This window comes from Pipra filicauda, unplaced genomic scaffold, assembly GCF_003945595.2.
Source record: "Pipra filicauda isolate LSUMZ 115617 unplaced genomic scaffold, ASM394559v2 scaffold112_size3218982_pilon, whole genome shotgun sequence".
Lineage (NCBI taxonomy): Eukaryota > Metazoa > Chordata > Aves > Passeriformes > Pipridae > Pipra > Pipra filicauda.
In genome coordinates this window covers 2,406,669-2,430,886 of record NW_024103574.1, presented here as the reverse complement: position 1 = coordinate 2,430,886, position 24,218 = coordinate 2,406,669, and the positions used below count along the sequence as shown (strand labels likewise).

Here is a 24,218-nt window from a genome sequence, read left to right as displayed (position 1 = left end):
TTAGTTGCCAAAGCACTGCTGAAATTCAATACAATTTTGGTATTTCACAATTTGATATGCCTTGTAAAAAATTTTTGCCAAAATACGAATAAAACCACCTTTTTTGAATGTTTGATCTCAGTATTATGAATGACTTCAAATGAAGAGAAGTCAAAGAGGTAAGGACTTGCAAAGGAGGCCAAAACTTCAAATCCAGACTCAGGGAGGAGGTTTTTTTCTTTTTGTTTTTTTTCCTTTTAAAAAAAAAGGCCTATGTTTATTTTAGCAGATCTATTATCAAAATGTTAAAATGGAAATGTCATTTATCCTCCAGTGGGAATGAATGAATCTGATTTTTAAAGGTTGCTGTTGAATATTATTTGTATCTCTAGGAAATATCCCAAACCCAGCTAGAACAATGAGTTCCATCTGATCAGAGTATCCCATCAGAACATCCCAGCAGTTTTCATAATAAATAATTAAGAAACTCTGTGATAACTGTTAAATAACTAAATAACTGGATTCAAGAAATAACTACATAGGAAGGTAATAAATATTCCTGATAAGGCACGCAAAATAAATTTCATTAAAAGGGAGGTGGGAGACTTGGATTAAAAAGAAGACCAACACTGATGGACCAAAACACCATTTGTGGCTTCACTATCAACACTTCAGCAATTGAAAAAATATCCAGTATTTGTATTTCCACATAAAAGCCTATTCAAAAGTAAGACATTCTTGTCTTGTTATTTCAACACAGTTCAAATACTCTCATATTTCAGAATTTGTATTGAATTCTGTGAATTGTTTCCTCACAAAACACCTTTTTTCTCAAACACTGCACAAGTACAAAAGCAAGAAAACCCTCATTTCTATTCTTAGAAAAAAAGAATGTAATGTCTGCGGATACCCATCAGCAGATATTTTACACATGACAACTTTAATTCAAGTTCCTGCTCATTACCAATTTGCCAATGAAATTATCGAGTGGGTCCTCAGTTCTGACAGCCAGCTACTTCAATGTCATAGCACAGTTTTGGGGTTTTTTTTGTTTATTCACTGAGGCCATGTTACCACTGGGTCACATTTTGATAATTATATTTTACTATAGAAGCAAGAAGAGAAGCAGCTGGCCTCAGTATGTGAGGGAGGGAGATCAGAAAATGGGAATAAACTAGTCCTCAGGGATGCAACAGTGCAGCTGGATTTACATGCTAACTACATGGAGAGTAAACAAAAAGGATACGTAATAAACTACTCACCTTTCTATTTTAAAAGAAAGCTCAAAATATTTAAAACGCGGGAACTGCAAAGTCACTTGGAAGGAGCTGTGGGACTACCTATTCCTTTCCAGTCATTTAGCCAGTCATTGCATAATCAAAACAAAATTAGAAATGTGACCTAGATGTATCATAGTGTAGGACCCTGAAAAATATCAAGCCCCCTAAGCAGCTTTTGTTCAGGTTGAGCAAGAATCGATAGTTAAAAGTACAGCTCAACCTTTGCTGCATTTTTTAAAAAAGTGGCATAACTCCAATGAACTTTCTGTGATTTGAGCACTTACTTGTCAATTCAGTTGACATGGAAGGCTTGGAGGAAAGCCAGCAACTTTGCAACTATTGATCAAGTCAGCAAAAACGTAAACAGTGAAAGCTGCTGGTTTCTTTTTAGCTGTCAAGACCCCACGGTTTTCATGAATAATCTCTAATGTGCTGTAGCAAGCAATTATTACATAAACAGCATGGACTACATTATTGGGCATATACATTACCACATGAAAGCAACTCTAAACTTAACCCATTCATATGGCAACATTTTCTTTCAAGTTCATCATACAGTGGAAGAAACTTCTTTTCCACCTAAGGAAATACAGTACTTTTTCAAATGGAATTATCTGAACAAGATAGAAATAATGCATAAGTTAACTAAAATTTACTACAAAAGTGACCCGTTCATGTTTTTTGAATCCATTTATGACCTGATGAGACATGTCTCTAACACTACCTGGAAAAAGCAATATAAAGAAGAAAATGTTGTGGGTGTGGTACTATATTTAAAATATTCAAAATATTTTCAGATTCTAGAACTGTTATAGGAGGTTTCTCTAATTGAAATATTCAATAGTGTGTAGAACCAGCAAACATTTGCCTGAGAATACTTAATTCAATATAATTGGATGGACTTGGAAAAATTCCAGTCTGGAAATAGAAATGAATTGTTAATTCTGCTGGTTTAGACTAGGAAACAGACTACAGTTCTGCAGTATGTTCTGTGCAGAGTGATTCTGTTTTATCAGTCCTGAAGCCTCTGAAGGAACTGCAAGGGGCACAGAACAACCTATACAATAGAAGTGGGAATAAGGGATACAGCTTCTCCTTTTGTCTACTAAAGGTGTGTCACTCTTAACCATTCCCAAATGTTAACCCTTCCAACTAGTGGAAAAGCATCACCAGATGAGTCAAATTGTCTTGTGTCATGAAAGAAGAGAGAGGAATGCAGCTGAGAAGCCAGAAGAGGCAGCATGGGAAAGGAGACCTCCTCATCAGCCACCAGAGAAAATAACAACACATATGTCCTTATAAATGGCCTGTCAGAGAAATATGTGCATCCATTTTAAAATCCTTGTGTTTAAGGATTTCATAAAGTCTTGTGTTTAAGACTGTGCAATCAGACTCGAAGAACTCCATCAGAACATTAGGGAAAAAAAAGAGCGGGCATGGAGGATTTCAACTCACAGAAAGACTAAGTGATAGGGAAAACAGTAAAATACATGCAAATGTAGAGGACTACTTGAGCATGCACAGGACAAAATTTAAGGGGGGGGGAAGTTAAATCAATAACGACAGAAACAAACATAGAAGACTTCAACCAGTACTGCTGATTTACAGGAAAAAGGGTAGGAACAGCAACTAAGAAAATCCAAGGGCTAAATGCAGACATTTTGTTCTATTTATTAATTCAACTAATTAACTCTGCATCTTTTATCACTACAATTTCTATAGTCTGCTGAATTGGCCTTCTTTGAAGCAAAACATCTGAAGAACTGGCATACATTTGTGTATAAGGCATAGCATGAGAACACAGCAATTTATCTTCAGATTTTGTCAATGTTTCTCTCATAAGTGTATCATCTAAATCTGACACTTAATAATTTTGTCATTCAAAAGGTTTCATCTGTCTTTGGATGTCTCTCTTTTGAATTTTCACAAACTGCAACTCAGAATGAAATATAAAAAGATTTAATCCACTCAGGGAGGTTCTAAGTATCATTTCAGAAAGGCTAGCAAAAAACATCTGCTATGGTCTATAAAGAAAACAATCTCAAACTGTACAAAACCAGAAAATGCTGAGGAAAACTCAAATGCCTTTGAGAAACCTAATGGTATATTCCCATTGCAGTGTTTTGAACTCTGATCACCTCTTTTCAAATAGACCTCTAGAAATACAAGAGGTCTACAGAATGGGAATGAAAATTATTTGAAGCATAGAAAAAATTCCACTTATGAAAAGATAACAAAAAAAGAAGCTACTGAGTTCAGAGAGTATACTATTAAGAGGTCACGAGAAGTTATAAAATAATTTATCATAGAGAAGCAGTCAGTCAGGACTTCTATTGACTCTTCTCACAAAAACCCTAGGTGAGAAGTGCTGCATAGAGAACTCACTGTTCTAACATTTGTTGAGTTAGATACTTCTAAACAGGAAAGATCTATGCCAAAGCATTAACAAGACCTAAAAACTCTTCAAACATCAAAAAAGATAGAAAGAAAATGTAACAGGATCAAGCAAGGAACATCATTCCCAGGCACTGTCTACCACACAGAGGATTTGCACTTTGCTGTGAAGTATCTGGAATGGCACTGGCAGAATGACAGAACACCAGATTAAACAGAAAACACATATATCTACACACACACACACACACACAAATATTCCAAGTCTGTGGCCATAACTAATACCACATGACTGCGGAATAATAATCTCCAGTTTCCCAAAAGGATAATTGTGTTTCATGTCCATTAAACCCTGTGAAAGAGGCTGAAATAGTCCCTTAGAAACAAATAAACAAAAAGAAAAAATCCAAATACAGCAATACAATAAGTGTTCCTGGCATTTTGCTACAAGCCTTCCAGCTATGCTCCACAATTTCTTATCTAATAGCACTCTCAGGCTACCTCTGCTGATTTCTCAGAGAAGCAGCAAATGACACCGTTAAAAAAAATACATTTATAATAAATTAATTTCTCTAAATATTTCAAAAAAATATTCAAAATTAAAACCATGTTAAAATTTTGTGCATGTAGAGCCTACTTTTTGCACAAAATGCAGTGAAAATACTGAATTTTACATGATGTCTTTATGTCTGCATTCCTTTAGTAATATTTCATAACTTAGCAGGCACAGCAAGTAACTTATGGGAGACCTCATTTCTCAGCACAGCTGGAAAACAATTCCTACTCAAGTTGCAGTAACCAATATTTCAGAGAGTCTGAATTGTCCCTTTCCTTTCTTGGCCACATAGGAAGCAGAAAATGGTAAAGCTACTCCTAAAACCTTTCCTTACTCTGTGCACATTATGAATGGGCAGCACTGCTCAATCAACACTTCTTTCTTTCAAAAGGCAAATAAAGAGTAAAAGTAGAAAACAGTAGGGAAAAATCTGAGGATTTTTCTTCCTACTCTCTGGCCAAAGTCCCTCTATCAGGTGGAGGGATGACACATTTTCAGGCAAGTAAGCAAAGCCCTTTGTCCTTTCCATCCTCATTAATTGATAAAGCAAGAGGGAATTATGGTAGCAGCTGTAATTTAGAGTTCATTTTAGCAGCTATGATCTCAGAGCAGGTTGTAAGGAAAGGCTGCTGTCCTTCTGCCTCATGAGCACATAGAAGATCACAACTCTCCTGTCTTAGACTAGAGCTACAGGAATCTGGGAGCCTTTGAATAGAAGAAAAAATAGACTGAGAAGAGAAAGCGAAGTTTGAAGAGAGCACCGAGTGCAGAACACCTGGATGTAAGCAAAACATGTAACACAAAACAGTATCTTAAAAAACCAGTTGCTTCCAATTTTCAGAGTACTATCATTTTACAAATATCAGGAAGATGATTTAAAGTAAAATCCAAAATAACATTCTGCTCCTTTAAATTTTTAAAATTATAATTTATTCCACTTACAAAGAAGGAGAAATGTGATTTTGTTGTTGTTATTTTGTTCTCTCTATGAAGTGCACAGCATTGCTTAAGTATACAGGAAAATTGCGAGAAATCAGACCTTTTATTACCTAGACCTGATACATGTTGCACCATATGTGTCCACAGATATTTACAGAGGAATAGAAAGACAAACTCCTGCTCCCCCGGGGTGCCAGCTATCCAATTAAAATAAAAACTACAGAAGTGATATTAAAAGGAAAGGAAAAACGTAGAAGTAGGGGTGGTTTATACCACAGAAGATAGTTCTCCAGTGAAGAACAATGTGTTTGTTTTTTCACTCTATAATTTAAATGCAATTGCTTTAAAACATTCAATTTTTAAATAATTTTACATATTTATTGCCTTTATAATATCTGTAGAAGGTTCAGTGAAAAAACTATGTTCCAAAAAGGATCTCAATCATAAATACTGTAATTGCTGTAATGATTTTTAGATCTACAAAAGATTATTTTTAAAGAGTCCAGGTTTGGAGGACAGCATGGAAGATCTCCAGTACAGAAAAGCAGCTGAGAAAAAAGAAGTTCACTGACTGCAGCAAAAGTCAATACCTGCCATCCTGTTGATTTCATGAAAGAATGACACAGGTAAACAGCACTGCGAGCCAAAAGCCAAGTAAAAGTCAGGAAGTGATGCAAACAGGGACAAAGACAGAAACAAGCTTATATTGAAAAGAACAGCAAGCCACAGTTGAAATCTTGAAGCAGCAGCTTAGTAAAGAACAGTAGATGAAGTCATCATGTAATTCAAGCAGTGGGAGAAAGATTATCTCTGCAACAGCATTTTGCAAAGATTGTAGATACTAATGTCAAAAAGAAAATAACCCAATGGAAGGGATTGCTGTAGCTTATGTGAGGTGAGACATGAGAAACTTCACAAACTATTATGAAATAACTGTGTAAAGGAATGTGCATGTTTTAGAGAAGTGAGAAGGACTAGAAACTCCCCCAGCATATACAAAATTGAATTCTCTTTCAAACACAATCAAAAAAAAGGTATAGAGGGAAGAGTCACAAATAGCAGTACAATTACATGACTAACTAGCTATAGTGTAACAAACTCACTGCCACCAAATGCATAGGCACAGGGAAGGGAAGGAGTAGCCAAAGATGAGGGCTAACATTTAGCATTAGCAGGGGGAGATCCAGAAGATGTCAGAAAAATTTACAGGTACAATACTGAGCAGAAAGGGAAGACGTCAAATTTTTTGAGTCATTTGAGGGAGGCCAAATGATAATTGAAGTCAAAAGAGCCCTGAAGGTCCCAAAGAGCAGAATAACAGGGGAAGTGCAAAGTGACAATGGTCAGGGAAGAAATTCACAGAGTAATCGATTAAAAGAAGAAAAAAAACAGTCCTTAGATGTGGGAAGTAGAGAGCCATCAATCACATTTTTGTGAATATTGTGAGTGGACAGAAACCATGGAAACCAAAGAGATGAAAGAGGAAGCTGAGGCAACGCATACAGCTTTAGGAACTGAAAGGAAAATATGAAAATTGACAGATATAAAGGGAGAACCACAAGGATGATAGATGATGTCCTATACAGTAGGTGTTACGTATGAGCAGACTACAATTGAAACGAGAGCAATTCCTTCTTGTATACAACATTGACAAAGAAATTGGGTTTGACCTGTAACAGTTCTCTCTTGCTTCTGAACATTTCAATTTAGTAGCAATAAAAATCCCTATGAATCGTAAATGCAATTCTAATTGTGCTTATAAACGGAAGTTTCACAAGTATGCATGTTACAATAAACACAAATTAGAAGTAAATTAAACCTTAATTATATCTAACAAGTTTCATGTCCTAATTAAGAATGGTATTCTAACAATAAAAATGACTTACCACCTAAATTAGCCCTGCCACAGTTGTCTAGTCTTCCTAAACATTCTTTGTGTGCTCCAGCTCCACACTTAGAACATAAATAGCCTTGATAAAATGTTCCCCTGTAAAATAAAATTAAGTAGTGATACATTAGAGGTGACAAATTCCACACATAAAGGACATAAGAGACGTGGCAGAAGGTACTAGAAGTCATTTGCTGTTCTGCATAATGATAGCCCTTAAAGGCTTGAGAAAAAGTGACAACTGACAAACAAGCAGCTCATCCGCTTTCTGCCACTACTAAAAAGTTACAACCAGAGAGTTCTTTTGGACTACTAGTAGAATAACAATCTCCATTTCAATTTAATCCAAACCAACGTTGGAACAGTACACTTGAAATTGTACCATTATGCATCTATCCTTCTATAGATCTACACTTAGTTTCATCTCAACGGGGATTTGCCTAGGCACCACGACAAATAAGGTCCATTTCAAGAGAGTTGTAAGTTTGAATATATATTTAAGCATTAAGGAGTTTATAGGCTATATTGCAAACATTCTTGACTTTAAATTTGTTCATTTTTTAAAAAATAGATACCTTGGTACACTTCAGTTAATATTCAGAGCTGTCAATAACTGTAAATGTCTATATACCACAAGGTAGCACTTGGGGATACCCAAACTATCTTCGAGCAACGTGTATGGAGAATAACACAGCACCATGTGGGCTGTGTCCTGAATGCAAGAGAGCTGTTTCTCAGCAACAGCAGGTAGTGCAGTAACAGACACAATAACTCAGCTGTACTGCTTCAAATTCAGAAATTAGCCCTCCTGTCTTCAAGTTTAGAATGCCTGCACCATTCTTCATAGCCACTTAGATCTTATTGTTTTGATTAAAAAAAAAAAATCTTTGAAAATCCAGGTCAGTCTAACTGTTCAGGAAAAAGGCTGCTAAAGGAAAAAATCTATGACAAGGAGGAACATACCTGAAGTTATTTTATTCCATGTCTGTGCTTAACAATAGCACTACCCATACTCAAATGCCCTTGCTAAAATGCTGTGGCTATATTTTTTGAAATATCAATAATATGCAACATAGAATCACAGAAAGGTTGGAGTTCAAAGGGACCTTAAAGATTATCTAGTTCCAACTCCTCCTGCCTTGGGCAAGGACATCTTCCACTAGACTGGGATGCTCAAAGCCCCATCCAACCTGACCTTGAACACTTCCAGGGATGGAGTATCCACAACTTGTCTGGGCAACCAGTTATGAGCACCTGAACTGGTCAAAATTTAGAAAGCTTTTGCATCTGCAACTTAACACTATGAAATTTGGGGTCAACACATTCCTTTATACCACTGAACATGTCATCTTTACAAAAAAAACCATGGTAGGTCATAAAAGCTCAAAAATGAATGAGAAACTACAAATATAAAAGCACGTGTGCTTTTATATTTGCACATAAAGGAAAGAGGCAGAATACATGGAGTTTCTTAGCTTGTTGGCCTCACAAATCCTCGTTTATGAACGCATCAGTTATCTGCTAGCATTCTTTACCTAGCCTTGCAACATCTGTCTTCAATTTGTCTACATATCTGGTTCAGAAATGCCTGTTAATGCCTCACAGTTATTTTCTGTCTCACAAAGCAATCTCTCCATAGCAAACATTTATAAGGATCATCATCATTTGATTTTCTGAAACAATGTTCTATCTGTCTTTGCAACTGCAAGGGACTCTGTGGAAGAGCCATCATGGTGAAAACTGTACAAAACGGTTGCCATTTACTCTTACATAAGAACCATGCTAAAGCCATCTTCTGACCAATGAGAAGCATCTGGATGTTTTCAGCTTTTAACAGTACTCCTGCTAATATTTGGAAATTTGATTGCAAAAACTTGCTAATACAACAAGAAACACTAGGTATGACTTCATGAAAACCTTTACAATCTTACCTTAGAAGCATCTGGCAGACTTTGCAAGATGTCACACGACTGAAGGTGTGCATTTTGAACTCATGAAAGCTTGTATCTGCATAGTCTGGCCGTATATTTGACCTAAAAAAAGTTTGAAAATTTGCATTAAACTAATGAAATCTAGAGCACAATGCAACATTCAAAGGAGGAAATCTGAACCCACAAACAGTTAGTTTTATTTATACTTTAATGGTTTTCACTGAAAAGAACCAGAAGTATGGAGTTTACCATACACCTTGAAATGAAACCTGAATTATAACATTATGCAGACCTAGTTCTTAAATATACCCTGTAACTACCTTAGCTGTCACAATAAATAGAAAACTAAACACCAAAACAAATTTCCTGTTTGATAAACTAGGATCATTTTATGAACCTAAAGAATGCTCACCTTTTCCTTCTCAAAAATATTTTGTTATGTGAATGTACAAGGAAAAGCAGCTCACACCCTGAGAACCACCATATTTGAAACATTAGCAGCAAATTTAGGACAGTTAGGTCATAACTATGCAGCAATATACTGGATAACACGAGTGTTTTCAAAAGCAATTAGAAAATATTCACGGAGGTTTGGCTAGTCTTTTTTAATTGTGTTGCCCAATGCGCACAGTTATTGCTACACACAGGAAATTTAACAAATAAAATAAAAGATCACTATTCACACCACTAAGATACCAAGACTCTATTAGCAGGCTCATTTCCAAAGATCAGACTTATGTACAAAGCGCTGGTCCATTACTATACATGTGTTTTGTTTATCCTCCCTTCTAAAAGCATGTGTATAATTTAAAAATGACCCATTGATCATTTTGTTGCACCAGTTTCCTGGTTTATTTAAATTTTATTAAGTATTCTATTTAATTTTTTTCTGTCATCCCTCCCATTTCCAAGACTGTGTAGGACAACAGGCGTTTTCAATGGATTTCTTTTTTTTTTTATTCAATAACATCCCCAAACTAGCTAAACACTGTCAAAATCAGTAATGCTGAAATGCCAGGTTCATAATTTAATATTAATCTAGACTGTATCAGAGAAGACTATATATATAGCAAGCGTTAATGTATTTTTAAATATTATTTATATTGGAATGCTTAAGATGCTAGAAAAACACCAGATATTTATGGGAAGAACATAAGAATGCACGATGCATAGGAATTAAATAAGGAAAAAAAAATCCTGAGGGTAAGAATGCAAGAATCTACAGCACTCAAAGGAAAACCCAGAAACTTTTCTGACACACAAAATTACATATTCACCCATTAAAGTTGGAGATACTTATAAGTTTCATTTTTACATATTATAAACAACTTCTAGACTAAAACACAGACCAGCCACAAACTGCAATGAAACACAGATAATCATACAAGCTTCAATCTCTCTGGGACTGAATGAAAAGGCTTACCAAAAAAAAAAAAAAAACAAAACCAACAGATTCAAAGAATCTGTTTAAGTACCCAGTGTCAGAAAGGTCAGTCTTCTAATCTGCCTACTGAAAACGAACGTGCTGAAAATGAAACTGCACTCAAAAACCAAATGAGATTTTGCTTTTATGCCTGAGAATAACCTGACAATCAGTACTGTTTTAACTACCTCACTTGTGTCTCCCTTTCTGCTATGATATGCAAAATGTCAATACTACAACTGCTGCTAACTGAGACTGGTATGGCATATGACCCATTCACAGCAGGAAGGGACAGGCATCGGGATAAAATTAACCTCAAAAAGGTAAAGAACTACTTAAACCAGGAGAAAAAGTACTACTTTGAGGCTCAACTTGGCAGAGCCTGTATTTCACGTGTTTGCCAAGGGGCTGCCAAAACTTTTTGGGCTACACTCCAAACAATCCTCAAAACTCCCTAGAACAAGTTACAGTATTCATACTCCCAACAAAAAGCTAATTTTGAGTGACCATTTGGTTCTGAGCAGGGTATCTTGCAGAACCACATTTAAAGTATCAGCAAAATGTGCAGAGACTGAAAGCATATCAAATTAATCCTAACAACCTGATCATTTTTCAAGAACAAACCAAAGAAAAAATTCCATTCATTTCATTAGAACAGGATCAATCTTCAAAAATAATAAGCATAGTGGATCAAAAGAAAAAAAATGACAGCCTCATACAGACAGTTGTTTAACACATGCATATGACTACACAACTTCCTTCCATATGTAAAAATTCTCTTTCATTCTTCTCTCAGGCTATCTTCCACAAAGATTGAAATGCATGAACTACTGAAAATGTAACTCCTATTAACAGAACAAAGATGATACACCATATTCATTCTTCTTTATATTAAAAGCAACATTTGAGTTTCTTTATATTTTACAAAGCCATTCAGTTTCATTTTACAGTTCTTAACGGAAAAAATTATTCTTCAGAGGAAAAAAGCATAGTGCTAAAATGGCAAAGAATGAAGTTATGCCCCACAGAAGAGCTGTCACAAGTCCCTTCACCTTTTTCCATTTTAAGTTGTTTTATTGCACCTATGGCCTAAATTGGACAATATAATCTCCCAAAAAAGAGGAAAGTTTTATCCAGATCAACAGATTTTCAACTTGATCTACTGTGTGCTAAAATTTGGATATATTTGTCCTACTTGCATAAGTAGAGGAATACAAAACTGAAAACATAACACAACACAAACTTGTGAACAGAATGCAAACTTCACTTTATCTTGTCTGCTATTACAGAAGAACTAGTTTGGTTCCAAGTCCTAGTCAGTTCTTAAGGAGCACAAAAATGTCTCAAAGAGCAAATTCATCAGTTTCTTTAAACCCCACCAGGTTTTAATTTGGTAATTTGAAGATACTAGCAATTACTTCAAAGAATTCCCTATCTAAAAAAAACTTTTCTTTCTTCACCACCTATACATATCTTTCATATTCACTATCAATTCACCAAGATCTAACTTCATGTATTCCCTTTTTGGATAAGGCCAAGCTGCCACAAAGATCCTGTAAAATGGTTTTTTTTTTTTTCTTTAAAGATATGAGCCTGAGTATCTCTTTCAGGAGCACCCAGAAACTATTCATAAGCCAAAAGGACCTTTTCAATTTTGCTAGCCCTTTCTTCTGCCACTGAAAATATATAATTTATCCCCCTTTTTCCCCCCAAAGACACATCACCCAAAATGAAAAGCCCAAAAATCCCTAACAAAAGTTTAATGAATCAAAAGAGAATGCCACCGAAGTACATCACCCACAGATTAAATGAATCTGGAAGGGACTAGAGCCTCAGCGAATAATGGAGGATCCTGTGCAGGAAGAGGGAATCAACAAGAGAAGAAACTTAATCTACTGCTGAGCCTTTCTTATGGTGCAGACTTAGAAGATGTCTCAAAATGAACAATGTCACTGCATCCACTCAGAATAGTTTTCTTTTGTCTCTTCCTTTCTGATTCTGATAGTTAATCCTAATTGTCTCAGATTGAGGTCAAACAGGAGTGGGAAAATGTCACGTGCTTGATTTCAGTTTACATGTCAGGAAACTATATTCTCAAATTTCAGAGTCCATCACATCTCAAAAAGATCAGTACTGTATCCATTATCTCATTATTCTCTTTATGAAGAAATAATATACTAAAAATATAAACATTTAGATGCACTGTTATCAGTTGATTCCTGTTAGACAAGGCATTTAATCACTGCTCCAAAAAAAGCACTCACAGTTATGAGGATGCAGTTTCCAGTTATTAATACCCTGATAAAGGCACTAGAAAAGAAGAGTGCAAAATAAGAAATTGTATGCTTCCTCTGAAGAAAGAGTGCTGTGAAGTGAGGCACAAGAAAGAAAGATAAATAATGATACAACAAAATCCATAAAAATAAAAAGAATGTGTACTGCCTACTATAAATGTAGAGGTGGAATAAGGAAAGCTTTGTAGAAAAGCACAGACTGCAGTGCTAACCATGGACAGGAAAACTCTTGCACATTCTAGCACCTGATCACTAACACTGCATTGTGGCACATCCAGTTCTGCAGTTACCCATCGTATCAGCCAAGTCTGAGACAAGACACTGCACAGTATATATCAAACTGCAACTCTTCCAATGTAAAGCCTGAAACTTGATGAATCTAGGGGGTTGATATTTTAGTTTTCAATATGTTTTCTTTTCAGCAAATAAAAAGTAATGGAAAAATAACAAACTTGCACACATGCAAGTTTCTAACTAGAGATCGAGCTCAACTCATCTGCGACTGCCTAAGTCCAAATACCACAAGGACCATAGGAAATTTTTTTCCACAAAACCTTCCACACTGAATATCACATCCTATGTTTTGAGTTTTTAAATACAGTAAATAAAGCTGATAATGTCAATGAAAAAAATGTCATGACATAGCATACAACTTTCCATAGCCAAGTCCAACCCTAGAGAAGCTTGTTTAGTTACAGCATGCAAGCCTTACACTGACACACAGAACACAGACCAGAGCTCTCACAACACAGTTAACAGAACATTTAATCTTTCTCAAATCTTTTCCCTTCTACTTCCCAACCTGTGGGTACACTGGAAGACATAGAAAAAAAAAAAAGCTGAATATTATGTTAACATTAATTTTGAGCATAATACTAAGAATATTTTCCTCTTTAAAAGAAGAATTTCTTGTTGGGGAATTAAAAAAATAAAAGGAACCCACACACGATTCTTATCAAATTTCAAACATATTGAAGCAATTAAGAAAATCTAATTTGGGTTTAAACTAGGTTCCTTCCCCATCACAGTGGAATAGTCAAGCCCTCTTGCAGACTTCCCCAGTCACTCCAACCACAACTTCTATCATAGGGTGCCCCCAGCTGCAAATGAAATGTTTCCTCTATTTCTGCTGTCAAACGATCTTGACAAGTGTCCAGAGCAGGAAGACACCTATACACCAGAAATACTTAATCTCAGGTAAATAATGACAGAGAACACATTCCTCATTTTATGGTAAAACTGTCTGTTATTTTTACAAGCAACAGCAATGTAGGGAGTCAAAAGTAGTTTCCCTTTCTCTCTTTTACTTTTTCACCAGGCTGTTTTAACTCCTACACTCTAGCAGAGACAAAATGTCATCATGAATCTGTTATTAGGACAATTTTTCCAATTCTCTCCTCCATTCAGCACTAGAGTTTTTGTAAGGGACAACCACGAGTGCCCTCTCCTGCACAGTGCTGGATCCCCATAACCACATTTACTCCAGTCACTACAGTGATGTCCTTGGGCTGCCCCTGAGCCTTTTGAACAAAGCTTTCTCTTTCCAAGTTACCTGCAGAATATTAGTCCCACTGGGACCAATTCACTGCTACACCACCAGCCCAGAGACCTGCAGGTGCTTATCTTGCCAGTCTCCGTCACTCGGACACACAATTCTTGTCTCTGCATCAGCCATCGGAGCCACTGTGCAAGGAGCAGAATGACCACCTCCTTCAGTCAATCCCATATCTCTGAACAAACCCTTTGTCTATAAAGCTTGCAGAGTTTAGTAAAGAAAACAATTATCCAGGTATCTTTTTCAGTTGCCCTTGATACCACAGACTTTGGAGCACTCCTCATGCATGTGAAATATTCCTCTTTTAAAAATATTCCCTCCACATTTGCACTGCCGCTTTTTTCTACTGACTCTTACTTCTCAGAAGAGTAAATTGATCAAAGGCCAATCTCATCAGCCACCCACATAATGCAACACCTTTATAAATGGTGTCAGAAAGTGTCGGGGTATCAACAGTCCCCCACAAGCTTTTGCAGTCAGAATTCATTCTAGCAATCATCTTTGCCTAGATTAATGGCACAGCTGACCACGGAGTAATGATATAGGATGGCCCAAAATTGTGTTGTCAGAATTGGTTATTTCTATGCCTATAGAATAAGGAATAAATTCTCTCAACTATCCAACCTCAAAACACTAAAATAAGTGTGCATTTGAGTAAAATGAAACAGTTTAAACTACAGCTTTCTAATACTAGAGGCTGAAATAGCACATCAAAGGCTTCAAGTCATTCTTAACCCTCAAGACACAAACATGTCACAAAAAAAGATTTGACTTAAGCCAAAATAAAGCAGTGAACCTTGGCAATCTTGACATATTCACCAGTGTAAATTCTATACCCCATTTTTCAAAACTGAACTTTGATTACCTTCAGTCTGACATGTTGCCAAGGTGCATGCTGCAATGAACATCACTAATATCAAGTAACTTAGATAAGATTTGCTACTGTCACTTCTTTACTTAATCAAAATCATATTCCGATGAGAAAACATTATGATCAGAATGTGTCTGAAGAGCAATAGCATCCAACAGGCATTTGGCTCCCTCAGAGCAACAATTTAGGTTTTTATCAGCATTCTTACATGCTTGTTTCCTACTAGAAAAACTAAACAGAGTGCCTTTCACAACAGGTTGGACTAAATAAATTAATTGTATTGCAATATCTTCAGTGGGGTGGGCACAAACATGTTTTCTTTTACTGTCAGTTAAACTTCCTCTACACAATTAAGGCTTACAAAATAAAATGCAACAGGCAAACTACTAAACTTTCAGCCACAAAACTCAATCTTATCTACTATATATGTAATTACTACAGATGTATCCCAAAAGAATAAATAAAGGGCTAAGAGCTCCTTCCCCCTATTTTCCCAGGTGGAGAATAAACATATTAAAATCTCAGTCTTCATTTCCAGAAAGGACATATTTCTAAATACACAAACAATGAAAAAAATCTTATTTCATAAATTCTGACATACTGAGTACATCTTCCCTTGGATGTTTTGCCGTTCAGATATTTCAAGAGACTAAGAACTATTGTCTCTAGTTTGTCTTATGTGGACATATTACTGAAAGCTTACTGGCTGTCAACAAATCTAACAAAAATATAATTTATAAAATGAAGTATTACGTTGGTCAGATTAATTAAATCCTTACAGCAAGTTTAAATATTAAATAGGAAATTAATAAAACGCAAACCACACAGCCCTTACTGGGATAATAAAACGCAAACCACACAGCCTTTACTGGGAAAAAAGTGTACAAAAGAGAAAAAGGGGCCTTATGAAAATGCAAAGAGTAGAAGAAAATAGAATACGGAGCCTTTAGCTCCTGGATATGGATGTCAATCTCATAGCACTGAACAGGCAAAAAGAAGGCATCCAGCAGCACAGAGCACTGGAAATCTACCATCTTGTGGCTTCACTTCCTTCAAGGAGTTAAACAAAAGAGACTTCAGAACACAGTACAAAGAAGAATTCTCCTCTTTCTTCTATTACAAATCTACTTACTATTGCATTTAATGCTACCAGTTATAAACTATAGTCTAAAAAACCTGCAAGGTCCAACGCTGTCTTCCACCTGTTCTTCTCTCCTTCTTGATGTATTTTGAGGACCATTTCTTTTAATTGCTTCTCTGGCAGCTTTTCAACATTAGTTTGACTTCAGCAATTAGGACCTCTAAGATTTCCCCTCCCTCCCTGGGTCTAGGCCACTGAAAATGTGTTGTTTATACCCATTAAAAACATTTCAATTACTGTAGAAGAATTGCTGCTCTGGAGTACTTAATTAAAAACTCAACTTCTCCTTCGCAAACTTCAAGTATTTTTAAACTAAATCTATTGTTTTCTTATACTGGAAGGGGATATGTATTACAGGAGGGGGAAAAAAACCCTGAATAACATTTGATATTCCTTGGATATATGCACACCATTTTTCCACCACAAAAAGCACATACCCACTTAATTGCAGGAATCACAAAAGATACAGGAAAAGAAAGAATACTTCACACAAAATAAAAATGCAAAAGTAACCCTTTGCAAACAGATCAAGAAAACTCCTTTCAAAAGAAAATTGGCTGCAAAACAAGACACAGAATCAGCAAAAGCAGGTGCTGACCAAGACTGTTGAGTAGATCACTTCTGTTAGATACAAAGAAAGCAAAGGCATTGTAAGCACTGAAGAGACATCAATTCTGCTCAGAGGATTGATGACAAACCTCTCAGGTATCATTTAGACCCAGGGATGTTCCTCCAGATTGCCATAGCTCAGTGGGACTGTCAGCCTGGACAGAAGAGGAACCTTCTCTTCCCACACTAGCAATCCCACAATAGTTTTCTGAGTGACATAAAACAGCAGCAAGTGCCCAGATACAGATGCTCTTGGGTTGGGAACAGGCTGTCTAATGGTCATAGGTTCTGCATAACAGTATGGTGAGACAGCTGCCTTTTCTTTGGGGTTGACAGTTCTCCCCAAAAGGGAAAAAACACCCAAGGAAGTTCTAATGATACTTCTTTTTGGTTTTGACTCCTTTTTGCAGAAATGCTATTTAGGTCAGGTTTTGAAGATCATTTTCCCATATCAGTCTCTTCAAGAAATGCAATCCTGGCACAAGAAATTACACAGAGTTCAGTTGTAAGCACATGCTTGCAAAGTCAGTCATTTTTAAAATCTATTATATTTGAAACTGAGTAGCCATTTCCCCTGATTAAAACTTGGCTTTAGAGAATAGTTAATATATGTATGCCCACCTGTGAGCCCAGAGGCATAACAAATAAGCAGATGCACGAAATATCAGATAAAGAGTCTGCAGTGAATTGCAATTGTTTTAAGTATTAAAAGAAGAAATACTACGGGGAGCTCAGATAAAACTCAATACCTTGAACTCTCCTCAACTCTCAACCTCAAGTTAGACCTTTGCATTTCAGAGCTGATATTATTCTGCACTCCATCTTATGCTTCTGATAATTTAAAATGCTTCATACAGAACTGTTCAGAATTATGGACACCCTGAGCACGAACTGCTGAAGATCATTTTCAAGTGTATGTGACATGAAATCTGATGCTGTATTCATGCAGTATAGCTTATAAAGAAAATAGCACAGGTTAATACCTCAGGACACTGAAAATCTGCATTCCAGATTTACTTATTGTACTAATAATCGACATCACTGCAGAAAATGCATCAATAAACCTAGATCTAACATAAGTATTTCTAAGTTATTAGTTGCTTACAGAAATTACTTATGAAGACATCCTAAGTTAAATTTCTCAGTTTGTGCCAAAGTGACCTCCTTTTAAAATTTTAACCACCCTAAAATTTAGCCATGACAACTGGTACTAAGTATCTCAGAAATTTTTTGAAAATTTTACTAGCAATACTACATAGCCATTGTCACATATGTTTTAAGTAATAACCCAGACAGTAGAAGAAACAGAAAACCATGTATGTTACTATCAAACAAAACTAAAAGCTCTCAGCCAAACCTCATATGAAGACTTGTACGCAAAGTTGGTCCCCAGAGATGTTCAACTTCACTCCCTGCTCTGGTACGCAGCAGATTTGCCCTTAGAATCCCACCCCCCACAAGCACCAGAACCAGCCTCACATTTACACTATGCTCACTCTCCACTTGAAACATTTTGGCTCAGTGCAACTACGACCATTTCAACTGATCACTTGATACAACACGCTGTCATCTATCAGAAAGGCATTTGCATAATAACAAAATAAGAGGGCAGACAGAAAACCACTAATAAATATTCCTTTTTTGAATCTTTACAAGGATTTTATTATTTACCAAAAAAGGTGAAGAAAAAAAATGGCATTCCTAAGGTATATTCTCACTAGAGGTGAGCAATGCCGTTTCACAAGGAATGATTTTCAGCTTCTTATTTACCTTCTCTTCTCAGAAGTAATGCTGATTACTTACAGTTAATTCATTTTCTCTGTTCCAGCTAGGCTGTTATATTTCAGAATCATCTTTGAAGATGTTATTTACTGAAATAATCAATCAATCAATTCTCCATATGCTAATACTCAAACATTCTGGTTTGTCACATCAAAGCGTCTTCATCAAGAAGACATGTTATATAATTAAATTAACCATATCACAAGTAAATTGTGCTTTTGATCAAGAAAGCACAACTTCTAAGAATTTGCTAGGAAATTTGCTTATTTGATCATATGATGAGTGGCTTTTTTGAGATCAAGGAAATTATCTTGTTAACTTTTTGGAAACATACTGCATTGTTTCAAACAAGATAATAGCTTTCCTCTTCTTCCTTATCAGTCAACTTCCCTGAAAAGCGTGGGAGATGGACTGCTTTGAGCTAATCTATTCCTGTATAACATTTTTGAACACTACCTGATCGGAACAAAGCTCTGTCATACATCAGTATTTGTAAATCAAAAGCATCGATACTTTACATACTTTAATATTCACTGGCTGAGCCTTATTTGTGAAAGTTCTAAGTCTTACAAATGTAAATTTACCAGTTGCTATTATTGATAAGCTTTAAATATTTTGTTACATATTTACACTTAGCTGAAGAGAAATGTATATGTTTTGGACTGAAAAAACATGAAAATACAGAATTTATAAAGCCATAAACTTTAAAATTACTGGACAGACACCTGTATCTGCTGAGAAAAAAGGCTGCATTGGTTTGCAAGGAGAAGCTATTCATATAGCCAAAGTATCAAGGCAAACATGTAATGCAGCATTCCATATTTTAACACTGAAAAAAATCTCCTTGCACAAAACCCCTCAATATTTAGATGGTGGTACTTCATTTTTATGATGTAGTGTCACTACAAATTTATTTCATGGAATTTAAAGAAACACTTATTAATTTTCATAGTAATATACCTCACATGTTGTAAGGTAAGTTGTAAAAACATTAGGACTGGGATAGCTTTGACTTTTGTGAACCAGAAGACATAATATCACAGTATATTTATCATCTCCAAGTGTTTACCCACTGTTTTCATAAATTCTGGTTTGCTTTCACATTTTATGCTGTCCTTACACTGTGCTCTTAATCATATACAGCATCTTCACACAGTTCTTGCTGTGTCTGGAATAATCTAAAGAAATTTTATAACTATAAATATGTTGTGAATGATTGCTTATAACCCTGAAAAACACTTGATCAAAACCAACAAAAGTCACAGCAAAGAACAGCAACCATTCCTCTTTGGTAGACATGAACTTGGCATTCATTTTTGCAGTATTGCAATATTTATACTGATGAAAAAGCCCAGGCAGACATGTTTGTTTATTGCTTTGGTAACCTATGTGAGGCTGGTACAAGTGAAACACCTTTGCAGGTTATTTGAAAAATGCAGCAGACATCTAAGGCTTTTTAAATTGTCTGATAAGAAAGCTTTAATTTAATATGTCAGTGTTCAGTATGTCAGAGCTCAAATATTCTCTCAGAAGAAATCTTAATGTACATGCATTATTAATGCACTGAGGGAACAGATCTATTTGAGCTGAATCTGACCAATGTCATTAGTCAGAGTGCAAAGCAAATTTGGAAATATGTATGATAATAGGGAAGAGAACACTTTTCAGCTACCTTGTGTCTTGTATTAGTTTTCTTTAAAATTAAGAAAACCAGTGAGTTCTATCTACAATTTACATAGTCTCCCTAATCTAAACTGTTGTCTGCACACCTACCAGGTTTGATAATCAATGAATCTGGGGATTATTTCCTCAGTATCGGATTATACGTCCTGTGTCCCTTGAGTTATGAGGTGTGAATTTATGTTGAACTGAAGCAGGAATTTTTCAAAAACATGTTAGACTACACTTGAGCTGCTACACAAACTCTCTAGTTACCGAAAACAAAGTACAGTGTGATTAAAACTAAAACCACTGCTTTTTGAGAACCATACATGTCAGAAATAGCTTTTATTTCAGTATTAAAACAAAACAAACAAACAAACAAAAAAAAAAAACAGATTCATAAACTCCATACAATTAATGCATACCCTAATCACTATAATATTCATGAGTTTCCCACTGATTTTTCAGGCTTTATTAATTAGACATGATATTAATACTGCTATTTCAGTTACTGAAGGTGAAATTTTAACTGAGTACATTAAGAAAAAAGGCCTGTTTCTCTGCCCGCAAGATGTTTTCATACATTTCTCAGTTTGTGAAAGGGAGATATTGAGTAAAGCCTAATTAAAAAGCATGTTAGAACACTGTTGCAAGAGACTTTGCAATATTGGTTCCATGTATCTTGAAAATCAGCAGGACCAAACTCAAGATGACACAGCCCTGAGCAAGCTAAGCCCTGCAGAAGACTGAGGCCAACAATTTCCACACACCCCTCCAGCCTAAACTCTTGTTTAAATTGCATATATGTGTAAGATGGTTCTATAGTGGACTCAAGTTTGCTGATGGTCATTTTTAGAGCAGATTAAAACCATAATTGAGAAACTAGAGAAAGGCTTAATTAAATTAGCAAACTGGGCATCATGATGACAAAACAGATCCAGCACAAACCAGCATAAGATATTGCATGTCATATTACACTAATGGATTCAAATCCTGTCAGTAGGAAAACAATCTGTGGCCTTTCATGGAAAAAGATCTCTGCCACTGTGAGGAAGAGAACACACACCTGCTCCATGCTCTACTGTGATCAAGAAACAAACTACACACAAAGAAATATTTAGTGGGTGAAAGCAAATGTTAAGTGCCGGCATGAGACAGCTGTAGTAATAATCAACAGGTTTTCTTTCAGTATTTATTCCATCCTCTCAAGAGGAAATAAAAGAATTAAATTCATCACAAAAATGATGAGAATAGGAGTCGCTACATAATAAGAAATTAAGCCTGATAATTATTCAGCTAAGTAGTTCCAAAGTTATATAACTGAGGTACATACATAAAATATGTATAAAATAGAGGAGGACAACCTCACCTTTCAAAGAATTTTTCTTTTAATAAAGTATGGTTAGCATAAAATCATTGACACACATATCAGTCAACTATTTTTAAAAATAAGCATTTTTAAAACCAAAAAAAGCATTTGTAGAAAAGCTTTCTAGAAAAAAAAAAATGCAGTCAACACTCCTACCTTTTACCATAAGCTGAATAACATGACAGGATCTAACATTTTATGTAATTTGAAGGTATATTGAGACATTACATATTTGTTCTGATACTTCTGGTTGTTTTTAATACAGGAGGAAAGGGATTAGACAAGCTGTGCTACTAGAAAACACAAAAAGTGAGTCTCACACAATCAGTTTTTGAAGTTTTAAATTACTTAGTTACAGCAAATAAACCATGCACTTCATCACACTGCTGACAAACTTTCACTTAATACGTAATGTCTCTCATTTGGATGAGTATTTAACTACAGTAATTTGGCTGTACACTTCTATTAATATTATCTTGGATATGGAATGACTGCATTTAAACCACCGCTATTTGACATGCTTGACCAAATTTAAGCATTCCACTAGTACAGTAAAGTCTTTGTAACACTATCTTAGAAGATTTTTATTTACCCATAGAGCTACAGGCTCATCCACTGCTATGAACAAAGGTCCAAGAACAAAATAGAACTGCTCAAATTGGCCACTGTCACAGTTAAGCATCACATCTCATTCCAGGGAATAAGCAGGTTACACTGCCCCTGTGCATGTGAACTTCCATTCATATCAGTGAGAGAAAAGGCACACCAAGGCAGAACTCAGGCACTTGTGATATAATGGCCCCTGTTAAAACATTGTCTGCTGGTCTCTGCCTGTCAGCTTTACAAAAACTTCCACAATTCATCAGATTTCTGAGTCCAACCACAGTTTCAACTTCAACAGCCTGACAGCAATATTAATTGTGCTGCCCCAGTGTCCTGCTTCATTTTACTCTGATCTAGAAAATCTAGTTCTCCCAAACAACCAGCAATTTTGAAGGTTGCAGACAATAAACCTTTTTTCTTTGGGGGGCAGGGGGAGGAAGGCAGGGGGAGAAGGTGAGTGATCAGCCTCAGCTGTGGAACTTAACAGTGTATAGGTCAACAAGAATCTCAGTGCAGCCACACCATAGCTAAATAAAGCAATAGTCTCAGTAAAACAGCAAATACATACTGTAGCAACAGAGCTTCCATATGAACAAAAACAATTTACTCAGCTTCCTATGACCAATAACCCAGCATTTCCAAGCTCCCTCATGACAAAACAACTCACCACACACTACAGAGCTGGCTAAGAGGCAGAATAGGTTCACAGCTTTGTGAAACCGGCTTTCTCAAAGAAACTTACTCGTCTGAAAAGAAACGTTCTGGAAATTGCACTGGGGTTTCATCCATCCCTCCTTTAGAGATTTTCCATATCAAGTATACCTAATGTATTCCTACCCTCCAAACCTAAATCCAGCCAGCAAAGCAGTGTTCTCCTCTGTTTCATACTTCTCAACAACAGCATCTCAACAGTAGGTGCTTTTTCAGTCAATATAACTATCATCACTGTTCTTCATACACTGGTATAAACATCTAAGATCAAAAAAAAAATGTACAGCCTAGCTAACAATTATGCCTGTAAGACTGTTGTAGTGGCAACAGGGTTAATTCTTAATTTAAAAATAATAAGAGAGATCCTAATTTGTTCTCTTATTACATTCTTAAACAAACACTTGCACAAAACTGACTTCATACAGACTGCTATTCCAAAGGCAACAAAACTGCATTGAAATTTCTGGCTGGACCTCAGTAAACAATATCATTTCTGATAATCAAAACCCAATGTCATTCACCCCTTCAGCAGTGCTGGTTTTGCAGTCTTGTCAAATTTTTAAGTAATGAGACATATTTTGCCTATAGAAGCAGCAATTATAACTGAGTAGGATGAATAAGAGCCTAATTTCAGTCGTGGCTACTTTTCAGAGCAGAAGAGTTAATCTACACAGTAGACTATAAGACCCCTGAAAACAACAAATCAAAGCAACCAAGCAACTGTTCAAAACACTTGGTTTAGTTTATTCCCAAATACAAACTCTTATGTCTCAACATGCATTAGAACATAATTATTACTACATGCACCAAGGTATGTTTTGGGAGAGGTGCTGAGGGAAATGTGCTATGAAATCAAGCCCATGTAATGGAGTTGGAGGTAAGTAATAAAAACTTCAGAAAGGATATAGCAATAATGCCACTATATCATGTTGCACCTCAGCCCTGATCTTGCTGCTCCAGTTCCTGTGCCTCTGCATTACAGCTTTAAGCCACACAGAAAGAGCTTAAAATAGAGGTATGGGTTTACAAAAAGGACAACCAACCAAGCAAAACAAGGCTGACACCACACCCCATTTTCAAAGGCCAAGAGGAAAGAAGTGGCACATGATCTTGTCAACCATTCAGGTCCTGTCTGCTCTGCTCACACAGGGCAAGCGGCAGCAATAACCCCCTGGTCACAGAGACACGCTCCAGTGCTGGCTGGTACCTTATACTGCATAAGGGTAGGATC

At 36.1% G+C, this 24,218-nt stretch overlaps 1 protein-coding gene across 2 annotated transcripts in view; it reads right to left on the bottom strand.

Annotated features, from left to right (window-relative positions):
* The window catches only part of VAV3 (vav guanine nucleotide exchange factor 3), a 157,986-nt gene that overhangs the window by 56,775 nt on the left and 76,993 nt on the right, over positions 1 to 24,218 (bottom strand). For both annotated transcript variants that reach the window (XM_027742840.2, XM_027742841.2), the window contains exons 16-17: positions 8,968 to 9,069; positions 7,035 to 7,135 (exon numbers count right to left, since the gene is read on the bottom strand). In XM_027742840.2, coding sequence (XP_027598641.1) covers positions 7,035 to 7,135; positions 8,968 to 9,069 — 203 coding nt within the window. The remainder of the gene's footprint in view (positions 1 to 7,034; positions 7,136 to 8,967; positions 9,070 to 24,218) is intronic.